The sequence below is a fragment of the Coregonus lavaretus genome (assembly GCF_964263955.1).
Source record: "Coregonus lavaretus genome assembly, chromosome: 10".
NCBI lineage: Eukaryota > Metazoa > Chordata > Actinopteri > Salmoniformes > Salmonidae > Coregonus > Coregonus lavaretus.
The window spans coordinates 26,401,395-26,416,659 of record NC_139997.1 but is presented as its reverse complement, the minus strand read 5'-3'; the positions used below and the strand labels follow the sequence as shown (position 1 = coordinate 26,416,659).

General features: G+C 48.6%; 2 protein-coding genes across 3 annotated transcripts in view; one reads left to right on the top strand and one right to left on the bottom strand.

Moving 5' to 3' along the window:
- The window catches only part of LOC311135607 (transcriptional regulator Erg-like), a 43,306-nt gene extending 30,672 nt beyond the window's left edge, over window positions 1-12,634 (top strand). Inside the window, exons 5-11 of one of the 2 annotated variants that reach the window (XM_084169620.1) lie at window positions 6,759-6,839; window positions 7,307-7,381; window positions 7,867-7,929; window positions 8,216-8,272; window positions 8,366-8,413; window positions 10,304-10,366; window positions 10,512-12,634. In XM_084169620.1, coding sequence (XP_084025746.1) covers window positions 6,759-6,839; window positions 7,307-7,381; window positions 7,867-7,929; window positions 8,216-8,272; window positions 8,366-8,413; window positions 10,304-10,366; window positions 10,512-11,032 — 908 coding nt within the window. In that variant the 3' untranslated portion in view covers window positions 11,033-12,634. The remainder of the gene's footprint in view (window positions 1-6,758; window positions 6,840-7,306; window positions 7,382-7,866; window positions 7,930-8,215; window positions 8,273-8,365; window positions 8,414-10,303; window positions 10,367-10,511) is intronic. The other variant, XM_084169621.1, reaches the window with a different exon arrangement.
- A 1,028-nt stretch (window positions 12,635-13,662) lies between these two features.
- On the bottom strand, window positions 13,663-14,682 carry LOC311135865 (ATP-sensitive inward rectifier potassium channel 15-like; the record flags this gene model as incomplete). Its single annotated transcript, XM_084169888.1, has 1 exon — window positions 13,663-14,682. The coding sequence occupies one exon, from the start codon at window positions 14,680-14,682 to the stop codon at window positions 13,663-13,665; it is 1,020 nt and encodes a 339-aa protein (XP_084026014.1).
- Between the last annotated feature and the right edge of the window lie 583 nt (window positions 14,683-15,265).

The following is a 15,265-nucleotide window of genomic DNA, read 5'->3' as shown; positions in this document are numbered from 1 at the left end:
AGAACCATATGAGATACCCAAAATATTGCCCCATTGCATTATTCCACAATCCTGTGCTTGAAGCGCTCTTGATATGCATGAGTCTCACAAAAATCTTTTGAATGGCCTTTTCTTGTCACGGTTCAGACAGACGACCAGAGGACCACAATTGCGTCACACCAGAAAGTTTATTAAACTTAAGGGAAAAGGGAAGTAGGGAGTGAATGAAGGCTCCAGGGGTAACAGGGATCCCGTCCAATGCGCTGGGTCTGTGCCCCCCCCAGTGGCAGCGATGCGTCCTATGAAGCCGGTGGTGGGTGGTCCAGAAGTCCTGGGGGGGGGAGACACAGACACAACAGGGCGGAATGAAACCAGGCAGCAGTACAGTTCAAGGGAAATCCAAAATACGTAGTAGCAAGGCAGAAGGCTGGTCAGAGTTACCGGGATTGAAGAGTAGTCAGGAGTCGTAATGGCAGAAGCAGGTCTGGATCTCCTGAGGCAGAAGAGTATCCAAAAAACAGGCAGGTCCGGGGTCACAAAACCAGGGTGAGCCAGAAGCGCGAGCAAACAGGTTCCGGGTGTGAGCTTTGCAGACGATCTGACACCGGAGAGCTGAAAGACAGGGCCTTAAATACTGGGAGAGGTAGTGGGTAATGCAGCGCAGCTGGCAGAGTAATTAGAGCAGAGCAGAGCAGGGACAGGTGGAGCTAGTTAGGCTGAGTAGAGAGAGTGGTGAGCAGAGTGGAAGAAAATTAAGGTGGTAACCCGGTGGAGTGAGAGGCCCATGACAGAACCCCCCCCCCAAGGGACGGCCCCAGAAGTCCCAAGAGCAACACCACGCCGGGCGGGAGGAGGGGAGCCGGAGGAGGGCTAGAACTCCTCCGAACGGTCCGAGTGAACGTCCTCATCCTCGGAGGAAGCCGGAGGGCCGTGGTCGGGAGATGGGACAGGTCCCGAGACAGGATCAGGCACAGGACAGGAAGCCGAGCGGGCCGGACGGTTAGGGACCCCTCTGGGGCGGCCCCTACGGATTGCAGGTTGATCAGGATGCCGTTGGTGGAAAGCGGTGATGAGAGTCCTATCCACAATCCGACTAGCTGGCACCCAGGTCCTCTCCTCAGGTCCATAGCCCTCCCAGTCAATGAGGTACTGGAGACCCCTACCCCTCCGTCTGGACCGAAGCAGGCGGCGGACGGTGTAAACCAGACCACCATCGACGAGCCGTGGAGGAGGAGGACCAGGCGCAGCAGGGACCAGCGGACTCTCATGGATGGGCTTAATCTTAGACACATGGAAAGTGGGGTGCACCCTCAGGGAATTAGGCAGTTGGAGCCGGACAGCAGTTGGGCTAATCACTCTTATGATAGGGAATGGGCCAATGAACCGAGGTGCCAGCTTCTGCGACTCCACCCTGAGTGGCAGGTTCTTCGATGACAACCACACCCTTTGACCAACATGGTAGGTGGGAGCAGGAATTCTCCGACGGTTGGCCCCGGTAGTGTAGCTGGCAACGGATCTGAGGAGTGTGGCTCGGGCTTGTGACCAGGTGCGGCGACATCGACGGGCAAAAGCAAGTGCAGATGGGCAAGTAACCTCCTCTTCCTGGCTGGCAAATAGAGGAGGCTGGTATCCATAAACACATTGGAAAGGGGACATACCGATGGCAGAGCAGGTCAGAGAATTGTGTGCGTACTCCACCCATGTCAATTGCTGCGACCAGGAGTGGGGGTTGCGTGAAGTCATGCATCGCAGTGCCTTCTCGAGCTCCTGATTAGCCCGCTCTGACTGCCCATTGGATTGGGGATGGAATCCGGAAGTCAGACTGACTGTGGCTCCCAGCAGGTGACAGAACTCCTTCCAAAAAGCGGAGGAGAATTGTGGACCACGGTCAGAAACTACATCCCTTGGCAGTCCGTGGATCCGGAAGACGTGTTCCAGGACCACCTGGGCGGTCTCCTTGGCGGTTGGGAGCTTGGGGAGGGGAATGAAGTGTGCCATCTTGCTGAAACGGTCAACGATGGTGAGAATGACGGTCATGCCACTTGAAGGGGGCAGCCCCGTGACAAAGTCAAGGGCGATGTGAGACCAGGGACGTCTGGGCACAGGCAGGGGCTGCAGCAATCCGGCTGGGGGCTGGCAGGACGACTTGTGTTGGTTGCAGATGGGGCAGGCTTGGACGAATTCCCGTACATCCTTCCTCAGAGAGGGCCACCAGAACCTCTGGGCGAGCAGGTTGTAAGTGCGGGTGGAGCCAGGGTGACAAGCTAGGCGGGAGTCATGTCCCCACTGAACGACCTGGGACCTCAGGTCTTCGGGGACAAAAAGGCGGTCAGCTGGGCAAGTGCTGGGACCTGGCTGGTTACGGAGAGCCTCCAGCACCTGTTCCTCAACAGCCCAGGTCAGAGCTGCAACGATGCAGGGACTTGGCAGAATCGACACAGGGTCCTTGGAGGGGGTGTCATCCTTCTGGAATTGACGGGAGAGGGCGTCTGGCTTGGTGTTGCGTGATCCAGGCCGGTATGACAGAGTGAAATTAAACCTGGTGAAGAACAGGGCCCAGCGGGACTGCCTGGAGTTCAACCGTTTGGCCGTGCGGATGTACTCCAAGTTCTTATGATCGGTCCAAACGAGAAATGGAATGGTGGACCCCTCCAGCCAGTGACGCCACTCCTCCAAGGCAAGCTTCACAGCCAGCAGCTCACGGTTCCCTATGTCGTAATTGCACTCAGAGGGGGACAACCGACGTGAGAAAAAGGCACAGGGATGGAGCTTCCTATCCTCCGCAGCCCACTGAGAAATCACAGCACCAACTCCCACATCCGAGGCGTCCACCTCCACAATGAATTGCCGGTCCACATCAGGCATCTGGAGGATGGGAGCGGAGGTGAACCTCACCTTGAGGGTACTGAAGGCTTTGTCGGCTGCTGGGGTCCAGGTGAAGGGTTGCTTGGTGCTGGTTAGAGCAGTGAGAGGGGCAGCAACGGTACTGTAGTTCCGGATAAACTTCCTATAGAAGTTAGCAAACCCCAGAAACTGTTGCAGCTTCTTTCTGTTCTCCGGAACAGGCCATGAAGTGACTGCTGATACTTTGGCAGGATCCATTTGGATACTTCCCTCTGCCACTATGTACCCCAGGAAGGCCACTGTCTTGACGTGAAACTCACATTTCTCTGCCTTGGCGTAGAGGGAATTCTCCAGAAGACGATGAAGGACTTGCTGGACATGGCGGGTGTGTTCAGACAGGTTTCTGGAGTAGATTAAGATGTCATCCAGGTAAACGAAGACAAACTTGTTTAACATGTCCCGCAGTACATCATTCACTAGAGCCTGGAACACAGCAGGAGCATTGGTGAGGCCAAAAGGCATAACCAGATACTCGTAGTGGCCTGTTGGTGTATTGAATGCGGTTTTCCATTCATCTCCCTCCCGGATCCGCACTAGGTGGTAAGCGTTTCTGAGATCCAACTTGGTAAAAACAGTGGCTCCCTGGAGCAACTCAAAAGCAGAGGTGAGCAGAGGCAGAGGGTAACGGTTTTTCACTGTGATGTCGTTGAGTCCCCTGTAGTCGATGCAGGGGCGAAGAGATCCGTCCTTCTTCCCCACAAAGAAGAAGCCAGCACCAGCAGGAGATGAAGATGAACGGATTAATCCTGCGGACAGAGAGCCATTGATGTAGTCCTCCATGGACTTTCTTTCAGGAGCAGACAACGAATAAAGACGACCCCTAGGAGGAGCTGTTCCAGGGAGGAGGTCGATGGCACAGTCGTACGGTCGGTGAGGGGGCAGAGATGTGGCTCTTGCTTTGTTAAACACCTCTCTGAGACCATGGTAGCATTCTGGGACATTGGAGAGGTCAGGAGCGGAGTTAGTAGGTACTGGCCGAGGGGGTAGTGCGGCAGCAAGCAGGCAGGTTCGGTGGCAGTCCTCTCCCCACTCCCTGATCACCCCGGTCACCCAGTCGAGCTGAGGGTTGTGCCGGCGGAGCCATGGGTAACCCAGGATGAGGGGTTGGCCTGGAGAGGGGAGCAGGTGAAACTGGATAGTTTCTTGATGGTTTCCGGACAGACCCATCGAGACCGGGGCCGTGACATGAGTGACCGATCCGAGTAAGTGTCCGTCCAGTGCCCGGGCAGGAATAGGAGGTGTCAAACGGAGGTTCTCCAGTCCCAGTTGGCGTGCCAGCTTGATGTCCATTATGTTGGCTTCGGCGCCAGAATCCACCAGAGCAGCCAGGGTGTGAGTTGAGTCAGAGAGGCGGAGGTGAACTTGCAGCAGGGGTTTGCGGTCGGAGGACTGGATGGTCATTGAACTCAACCGGACTCCCCCTATGCCCGGTGAGCTTCGGCCCTTTAAAGGGCAGGTTACCACACGATGTCCCTCACCTCCACAATAGAGGCAGAGGTTTGAGGTGAAGCGGCGCTGGCGCTCTGCAGGAGTGAGGGAGGCTCGCCCAATCTCCATAGGCTCAGACTGATCAAGCTGACCTGGGTGAGTGGCAGTAGATGACAGGAGCCCAGTCGGATCTCTCCGAATGCCGGTAGTAGGTGGACCTTGGCGCCCCCTCTCACGACGACGGGTCTGTATCCTTCTGTCGATCCTGACAGTCAGTGCGATGGCTTCATCAAGAGTGGAAGGCAGTTCATGGGAGACCAACTCGTCCTTGATATAGTCAGCCAAACTATGGAAGAACGCGTCCACCAACGATGGTGTGTTCCAAGAACTTCGTCTAGCCAGGGTTCGGAAGTCGATGGAATGGTCTGCGACTGTACGTCTGCCTTGTCGAATACTGAACAGTTCACGAGACGCCTCTGCGGTGGGTGAATCCAGGTCAAACACCTTCAGCATCTCCTCAGCAAACAGGTCGAAGGTTGCACATGCGGGGGTTTGACGTTCGAACTCTGCTGTTCCCCAGAGTCGAGCTCGGCCCGTCAGGTGAGTGATGGCATACCCAACTTTAGCCCCCTCCGTGGCGAAGGTCCTTGGCTGCAAGGAGAACTGAAGTCGGCAGCTAGTCAGGAATGGCCGGACCTGGGTTGAATCGCCGTTGAACCGCTCGGGGTTTCCAATCTTGGGTTCCGGAGCAGCGGCTGCAATGACCGGGGCAGGTAACTCGGGGGCTGGGCTGGTGGGCAGACTGGCTGGGGTAAGGTTGGTGAGGAGTTGAATGATCATGGCGAGTTGTTGTTGCTGCTGCTGGAACTGCTGCTCATGCTCATCGGTTTCCATGTCGGGGAAAGTGTGCGCTGAGTCCATAATGGTCAGATCGTACTGTCACGGTTCAGACAGACGACCAGAGGACCACAATTGCGTCACACCAGAAAGTTTATTAAACTTAAGGGAAAAGGGAAGTAGGGAGTGAATGAAGGCTCCAGGGGTAACAGGGATCCCGTCCAATGCGCTGGGTCTGTGCCCCCCCCAGTGGCAGCGATGCGTCCTATGAAGCCGGTGGTGGGTGGTCCAGAAGTCCTGGGGGGGGGAGACACAGACACAACAGGGCGGAATGAAACCAGGCAGCAGTACAGTTCAAGGGAAATCCAAAATACGTAGTAGCAAGGCAGAAGGCTGGTCAGAGTTACCGGGATTGAAGAGTAGTCAGGAGTCGTAATGGCAGAAGCAGGTCTGGATCTCCTGAGGCAGAAGAGTATCCAAAAAACAGGCAGGTCCGGGGTCACAAAACCAGGGTGAGCCAGAAGCGCGAGCAAACAGGTTCCGGGTGTGAGCTTTGCAGACGATCTGACACCGGAGAGCTGAAAGACAGGGCCTTAAATACTGGGAGAGGTAGTGGGTAATGCAGCGCAGCTGGCAGAGTAATTAGAGCAGAGCAGAGCAGGGACAGGTGGAGCTAGTTAGGCAGAGTAGAGAGAGTGGTGAGCAGAGTGGAAGAAAATTAAGGTGGTAACCCGGTGGAGTGAGAGGCCCATGACATTTCTTAAACATTCCTTTTAGTGTAATCACCAGTTCCCTCATTGAAATACTGTGGGCAGTTTGAAATTGATAAGAGAGAATTGCCAATAAGCCTACTTAGCTGTCTCCAAATACTTATTTTTTGCTGGCCCTATATGAAAAATGGTCTGAAGACCCTGACGGTGGCTGACTTTGGCTTTGAGGTCTGCTCGACTGGAAAATACACTAGTGATGGGGGGGGGGAAAGAAGAAAGCCCTTACAAGCTTTCCTTTCATCCCTCCCTCCTCTCTCCTCCTTTTGTTTTTGGCAATGGCTGCTGCTTCTCTTTCCCCCTCGTGTACACACGCTCGCCGAATTTACTCTGGAGGAGGGAAAATTGGAAAAGCGATGGATTCTCACAGACGAATGTGGGTACGAGTGATTAACTGTTTATTTGGGTTGGCCCTCCCTGCCATTGTCTCCCCTCTAGCTTTGGCGATGTGTGCCACACTTACAAGCGCTCTCTCTCTCTCTCTCTCTCTCTCGCTCTCGCTCTCGCTCTCGCTCTCGCTCTCTCTCTCTCTCTCTCTCTCTCTCTCTCTCTCTCTCTCTCTCTCTCTCTCTCTCTCTCTCTCTCTCTCTCTCTCTCTCTCTCTCTCTCTCTCTCTCTCTCTCTCTCTCTCTCTCTCTCTCTCTCTGTGTATTGCTCCTTGCCTGTTGAATGTTGCCTCTATGGCAGTTCGGAGAGCAACCCTTACCTTAGTGCATCGCTAATGGTCTGTGTTTGTCTAATGGCTGCCCCCCCAATGCATCACTCCTTGCACATCATAGGTTGTTTTGAGCTGTTTTATTTTTTTGGTTCATCTCTTTTTCAAAAGAATGTTTTATTTCTCAGCTCCACTTCCTCACTTGACTTCCGATGATGTTGACAAAGCCTTACAAAACTCCCCGCGGTTAATGCATGCTCGCAACACAGGTAAGGAGTCCCCTGTCCCCCTTCTCTACCTCTGGCTTTGCTCCTGCCACCACAGTATCCTTACACTCACACAGTGCCAACCTATGTATATACAGTGTACTCTTTATATACATTCACACTGCTTTTTTGTATTCATATGATTATCAGATTATACATCAAGTAATCTAATTGTATATTTTGTTGTTATTATTTCTAATATGTTTTTGTCATGTGGTGCAGAAGTTACTGTATGCTGGTGCAGTTATGCATTGTGGCTGTAGAGCGTAGAGGAAAGCATGTGCTAAAGTCTAACGTTGATACATAGTGCTGTAATTGTCCCTGTGCTGCACGAAATCCCTCCCCACATGGATATTCGTCAAAGCAATTAAATTGGAACGTTCAGGCAATGTGTCATGAGAAGGTGTGTCATTATGGGTACATAATAATTTACATAATTCATTAATGATCCTCTCTTTCACTCTCCGCAGGAGGTGTGAGTTTTATTTTCCCCAACACTCCCGTTTATCCCACTGACAACTCCCCCAGAGTCTCCGCTAGGCCAGGTGGGTGATTCATCACTCCTATAAGTTTATGTAGATGAGGCATAAGAGCATACTGTAAGCACATCCAATAACACTTGTAGAGGAGCATGGTACAGGGGTAAAGGAGAAACAAGGAACCACACACCTTGCAGACAAAGTACTACGTTTTCAATAGTGCCCAATGCCCATGAACAAATACACATAAACAAAGACGTATTTAGAAGAAGTTCGTCGAAAAAATGTTTTAGAGGTTTAATTAATATTTCAACTCAAGCATCCCTTGCTCTTAAAATAATACTCCAGACTGCAGTAGTTGTGTGTCTGTGTTTGGGACACTTGTATTATAGGAAGTCTGGCAATCCACAACTCTTGCCTCAGACCGATGAGGTGAACCACAGAAATGCACTCACACATCAGCATGTGTTTGATTTTATCATAGCGCCCTCTAGGGTTAAGGTTCATAACTGCAGGCAGCAGATTGACTTGTAATTTATGATATTTTACAGACCTGGCGTATGAAGCAGCTAGAAGATCTGGCTGGGCTCCACAAGCTGTGTCTTCCACCAAAGGTAAGGAATCATAATGTACAGCGCATCGGTCCTTTGTCAAAACATGGCGCTCCCTTTGCTTTTCATCTATTGGGAAATGTGTTAAAGTACATTACAGGGAATTTAAGAGATTAGGCCTACATCTTTACAAGCCTGTAGACTAAACATAAACAAAACAGGCCAGGCACAATCAGAGAACAGGAATTTGGATACCTCAAGATAAGAAGCTATTTCTCCACTGTATACACTTGGAACGTTGCCCTCAAGGAAACCCCCTGTTAATATTTTGGGAACTTCATCCCTCAAGGTTCCCAGCCCTCCCCAACCATTGTCACCAAAACAGAGGAGCAGAGGCCTCATCTAGGTAAAATATAAGCTTGAACTGTACTCTGAAATAGATGTTGATTGAGCTGAAAAAACCTTTCTCCTACTAATGTGAATGTTTGTCACTTCTTAGATCCTTACCAGATCCTGGGGCCCACGAGTAGCAGGCTGGCAAACCCTGGTGAGTTTTAGGGAGGGTGGAAGTAATTATCACTAATTAGACAAGATTAAAGATTTAAGATATTCATATTACAACAAAGGCACCATTTATATACAGTGAGGGAAAAAAGTATTTGATCCCCTGCTGATTTTGTACGTTTGCCCACTTACAAAGAAATGATCAGTCTATAATTTTAATGGTAGGTTTATTTGAACAGTGAGAGACAGAATAACAACAACAAAAATCCAGAAAAACGCATGTCAAAAATGTTATAAATTGATTTGCATTTTAATGAGGGAAATAAGTATTTGACCCCCTCTCAATCAGAAAGATTTCTGGCTCCCAGGTGACTTTTATACAGCTAACAAGCTGAGATTAGGAGCACACTCTTAAAGGGAGAGCTCCTAATCTCAGTTTGTTACCTGTATAAAAGACACCTGTCCACAGAAGCAATCAATCAATCAGATTCCAAACTCTCCACCATGGCCAAGACCAAAGAGCTCTCCAAGGATGTCAGGGACAAGATTGTAGACCTACACAAGGCTGGAATGGGCTACAAGACCATCGCCAAGCAGCTTGGTGAGAAGGTGACAACAGTTGGTGCGATTATTCGCAAATGGAAGAAACACAAAAGCACTGTCAATCTCCCTCAGCCTGGGGCTCCATGCAAGATCTCACCTCGTGGAGTTGCAATGATCATGAGAACGGTGAGGAATCAGCCCAGAACTACACGGTAGGATCTTGTCAATGATCTCAAGGCAGCTGGGACCATAGTCACCAAGAAAACAATTGTTAACACACTACGCCGTGAAGGACTGAAATCCTGCAGAGCCCGCAAGGTCCCCCTGCTCAAGAAAGCACATATACAGGCCCGTCTGAAGTTTGCCAATGAACATCTGAATGATTCAGAGGAGAACTGGGTGAAAGTGTTGTGGTCAGATGAGACCAAAATGGAGCTCTTTGGCATCAACTCAACTCGCCGTGTTTGGAGGAGGAGAAATGCTGCCTATGACCCCAAGAACACCATCCCCACCGTCAAACATGGAGGTGGAAACATTATGCTTTGGGGGTGTTTTTCTGCCAAGGGGACAGGACAACTTCACCGCATCAAAGGGACGATGGACGGGGCCATGTACCGTCAAATCTTGGGTGACAACCTCCTTCCGTCAGCCAGGGCATTGAAAATGGGTAGTGGATGGGTATTCCAGCATGACAATGACCCAAAACACACGGCCAAGGCAACAAAGGAGTGGCTCAAGAAGAGGCACATTAAGGTCCTGGAGTGGCCTAGCCAGTCTCCAGACCTTAATCCCATAGAAAATCTGTGGAGGGAGCTGAAGGTTCGAGTTGCCAAACGTCAGCCTCGAAACCTTAATGACTTGGAGAAGATCTGCAAAGAGGAGTGGGACAAAATCCCTCCTGAGATGTGTGCAAACCTGCTGGCCAACTACAAGAAACGTCTGACCTCTGTGCCAACAAGGGTTTTGCCACCAAGTACTAAGTCATGTTTTGCATAGGGGTCAAATACTTATTTCCCTCATTAAAATGCAAATCAATTTATAATATTTTTGACATGCGTTTTTCTGGATTTTTGTTGTTATTCTGTCTCTCACTGTTCAAATAAACCTACCATTAAAATTATAGACTGATCATCTCTTTGTTAGTGGGCAAATGTACAAAATCAGCAGGGGATCAAATACTTTTTTCCCTCACTGTAAATAGTTGTTTGGTAGTGACTCTTGCTATGAGTAGTTATTGTGGTGTTGACTGTAACACGTCTTTATGTAGTTGTTATGGTGATGACCACCTGTCTCTCTCCAGACTGTATTATAATTGTTACGATATTGACTCCCTGACTCTGTCCAGACTGTATAAGTAATTGTTACATGTTGACTTCCTGTCTCTGTCCAGACTGTGGCCGGGACTCAAACAAACCGCAATCTGCCGACATCGCACTACTCTTGAGCTTTAAAGGTAATTTACGCATGAGCTGACATCCGCAGCGTTTACCCTGAATGGGATCGTTAACTTCAAGTGCAGTGTGATGTCGGCGTAGAGCGGTTTGAATCCCAGACAGTATTAGTAATTGTGACTGTGTTGACACCCTTTCTGCCTGCAGGCTCGGGACAGATCCAGCTGTGGCAGTTCCTGCTGGAGCTCCTGTCAGATAGCGCCAACTCCGGCTGCATCACATGGGAGGGCACCAATGGTGAGTTCAAGATGACCGACCCTGACGAGGTGGCAAGGCGCTGGGGTGAGAGGAAGAGCAAGCCCAACATGAACTACGACAAGCTGAGCCGTGCCCTGCGCTACTACTACGACAAGAACATCATGACCAAGGTGCACGGCAAGCGCTACGCCTACAAGTTTGACTTCCACGGTATCGCCCAGGCCCTGCAGCCCCACCCGCCAGAGTCCTCCGTGTACAAATACCCCTCCGACTTATCCTACATGAGCACCTACCATGCACACCAGCAGAAGGTCAATTTTGTCACGCCTCACCCCCAAGCACTACCCGTCACCTCCTCCAGCTTCTTTGCTGCCCCCAACCCCTACTGGAATTCCCCCACCGGCGGTATCTACCCCAACACCCGGCACCCAGCCGCTCACATGCCCTCCCACCTGGGCACCTATTATTAGACCTACCAGGGGGAGGGCGTCTCGTAACTCTAAAACTGGGAGAAGAAACGGGAATAAACCAGCAAACACAAAGGGCTTCCATTTGGGTAGTTTCAGAACCAGATGAAAACAGGGGCAGGATCAATAATGAAGGAATAATGTAGAGGTAGGGTGTATGAGGTAGAGGTAGGGTGTCATGCCCTAGAATCACTGGCGTAATTCTAGGGCATGAGCAGGTGAGGGAACTCAAGGTTTTTAAAGAATTGAGAGGATTACAGACATGTCGCTATAAGACGATATAGGAGGGGACACTGTAAAAAGGGCAATAGAGGATGTTGCTATGACCAAGGGCATTGTGCGATGTGTCGTTTCTGAGAACAGTGAAAGATAAGTATTTGAGTAGATGTAAAAGGGAGTTATCAGTGGACTATATGATGATCATGTCCTTTTTATGAAGGGCGATAAATATACCCCAAAAATACAATAGCTGCATGAACAGTTGCTTATTATATATGTTTTTTTAAACTATTAAACTATCTTATTTAATGCAGTAAACATATCAAAGACTGTACAGATTAGGCAAGATAAGTGAGATGTAAGTGAGGAGAGGGGTGTGGTGTGGCAGATGAGTGTGTACATCAGAGTACACAGAGGAAGTAGGGAGGAGTACTAAACTTGGCTGTAGTAAACTGTGAAATGAGCACCAGCAGGAAACGCCTTGGGTAGACTTGTGCTAGATGGTCATGTCATATGACCAAATGGATGGACTCACAGACTGTTTGTGACCAAGGGTGGGGTAACATCAGAGAGGATAGCGGATCATCAAAAGACAATGAAATATGTGGAAAATTAAGTATTATTCCTTTGGATATAAACAGCCTTATGTCTTATCAGTATTATTATACTACATGGTAGTGCATATGGCATTATTAAACGTAAAGGAACGTTTTTTTTACTTGATTGTTATTCTTGAAAACAATTCATCAGTGTTTTGGAAATTGAGAAAAACTGGAAATAAGATTAGTAAAATGTTGTGTGACCTCAAAGTCTTTTTAGAAGGAATAGGGGTTTTCTTGACCAGTGCCTAACCACAGAAACTCCCAGTTCAGCTGAAGAGATTTTACGAAGTGCCAATTTTGTATTATTGTTTTTCTGAGTCACGAACGCTGTGCGTTTGTTAGATTGAAGTATACAAGTCAGTGTTATATTTCTTTTTATATGATAAATATATAACTTATGCATTTATACACTACGAGTTGATCTCAGCCAGCCAAAGACACATACAATGTTTTTATAATAGATATAGTGACAAAAAAGTAATTGAAATGGACCAAAGCGGGCAGTAAACAATTAAAAAAACGATTGTCGCCTTTGAACTTTAAGCTCTGTAAACAGTTTACAATATAAACTATATATACTAATCTAAAACTGATTGTGTTGGCCAGGCAAGGCATTTCAGACCTGTTCAGTATTATTTTATGGGATGCAGGGTAGAACACCTATAAGCTGGCAGCCTTGTAAGCTGAGAAACAGGACTGAGATACTGAAATTGTTGACTAAAGGGACGATAAAAATGATATACTTTGATAGATTTTCTACTGTGTCATTTCTAATAAAGTATTTTCAACCAAAGTGCTGTCCTCTCTTGTCTTGGAAGGTCAAAGATCGTCTGTTATTGTGCTCTGTCTGCATACAGTAAAGAGAAGTTGCCCCCATTGTTTTGACCCAACACAGTCAGTGTGTGCCAACAACCAAACGACAGACCTCGTGTTCGTTTCAATCTGTATCGCTGAAGCGTTACAGATTGCACAATAGAAATGTAAAGGTAATTTCCAATTTAGCCGACATATGCAGCGTTTTCCGTGAAGGCAGTCTCCATTGCCTTTAAATTTCAATCACGGTGTAAAACTGAACTTTTGCGATACGGATTGAATAGAGCCGTTAATTGGCTCTACCCTAAGAGATGAGGAGTAGAGCAGTGTGGGATGGGGGTAATGGGAAGGGGGATGCTAGGTGAATTTTAGAGAGCTATTTCTCTATAGATAAAAACATCCCTTCAATCTCAAAATGCCATATGGAACATCACTTCTTCAAAGTCAATGGTTTATTCATAGATACAGAAAAAACACAGCTCTTAAGCACTACACAGCCATCATCTCAAGTGTTGTTCTATCCCCATCTGCCCTTAGCGTGAAATATGTATAATATATTAAAATATCCAACTTGAGTGATACAAAGAAACAACATCTTGAATCTGCTTTCCTGGAATCCTATGTACAGGATAATTATTTATAGTACAGTAACAGTTGCTGCCACAGCTACACTCAAACACCGGCACCTGAGACCCAGTCCTTGTTTTGCCTGTATGTCCATATTCTGCTATTATATGGCTTGTAGATCCAAATGATGTGCTAGTTATACACTGCACCTGCATTTACTCTGACCAGATACACACTGATCATGATGAACATGAGTATAAGCCTAAAAGTGTCAGCATTCACTGTGTATTAGGTTTAGCAGTTATACGAAATAAAAACAGATATATTTCCGTAATGCGTGTTTACAAATTGTTTCTAGACAGTAACTCTGGTAAAACAACCATTAAAGTGGGTCATGTTTATTACCAGTGTCCAACATGTTTGAGCGTCCTCTTATTCCTTCTTGTACTCCTCCAGTTTCAGCTTCTCTTTGTTGTTGCTGAGGAGTGTAGGGTCGCTGCTCACCTGCACCTTGTCAAAGAAGTTAAAGTCGGCCATGTACCGGCCACCCGGGGTGCTGAAGAGCACAGGCTTGAACTCGTAGTCCCACAGGATCTCCTGGGGAACATATGAGGTGTGGCTTTGACACGTGGCTGCCGTGGACTCCATGGTAGCATTAAGGGTGACCAGCAGCTCAAAGTCATGTGTCCGTAACCTCTCGGCAGTCATCCCCGCCAGCGGGCTGCTGTCATCCAGCACGTGGTAGAATGTGAGGGGCAGGATTAGGAAGGGGCACTCCCTGCATGAGTCTATGTAGAAGTCCACAGCCGTCTGGTGGATCAGAGTTTTCTCGCCCTCCTCAGTCACGTTGGGTGAGAGCAGCTTGCCCATCAGCTGGCACTGGATCAGCAGGCTCTTCCTCAAGTTGGCCACACGTACCATCAGACATAGCTTACCATCGCGGCGGCAGATCACTGCCGACTGGCTGAACTTGATGGTCTCTGCCCGCTTTTTGGGTCGCGCCAGCTTGGCCAGGAAGGCCCCGGTCACGAAGATCTCAGCCAGACCCGTGGTGACCAGCTGGACCAGCAGGAAGAAGATGGCCAGCGGACACTCGTCGGTGATGTAGCGGAAACCATAGCCAATGGTGGTCTGCGACTCCAGGGAAAAGAGGAAGGCGCCGGTTAGGGTCTTGACATTCATGACACAGGGAGTGTGGTTGGACAGCAGCTCACCCTCGAAGTCACCGTTGCCCATGCCGATAAAGTAGAAGATGACGCCGAAGAGGAACCAGGTCATTATGAAGGTGGAGGAGAACAGGGTGAGCTTATAGCGCCACTTCATGTCCACCACCGTGGTCCAGATGTCGTGGAGGTAGAGCTTCACCATGCCCTCCACGTTGTCAATGCGCACTTGGTTGTGTCCATTCTTGGAGACGATCCTCCGTTGGACATCTGCCTTCTTGGTGGTCATCTTGTTCTGAAGTGTGTTCTCTGTGGTTGGCGCTTGTTGTCACCCTATTTGCATTGCAAGCAGTGGGACTAAAAAAGAAGAAGCAATGTTAGTCAATGGCAACAAACTAGGACACAGTAGGTAACATAGTTCAGGAATAGTTCAAGCATTAAATGAGCCCTTTGGACAAATGTCAGTAACAAAAACCTTCTCACTGGAGCTACTGTAGTTGGTTGGTTTCATCCAGAAATTAGGTAATTGATAAGATATCTCCACACACCTAATTTCACAACACAGATATGTAACCTGTTAGATACTGTATGTCCTCCCTCTGATGTTCACATACGTACAGTATATCACTGACCCAAAAACATTTCCTCAAATGTCTAAATATTATGTTATATGTATTCCCCACTGAAACTCTACGTTTTTACATTTAAACAGGGTTTCTTTTAGAATATATGCAAAACCATGACATTTCTGTAAATCTAGATTCTTCATTTGCCAGTTGACACGGCAATGAGAAAAATAGAGCTCGTGACGAAAAGCTCAGGATTATTATTTCCATTGTTAATAAGTGTTACGGATACAGGTATCCTGTGTC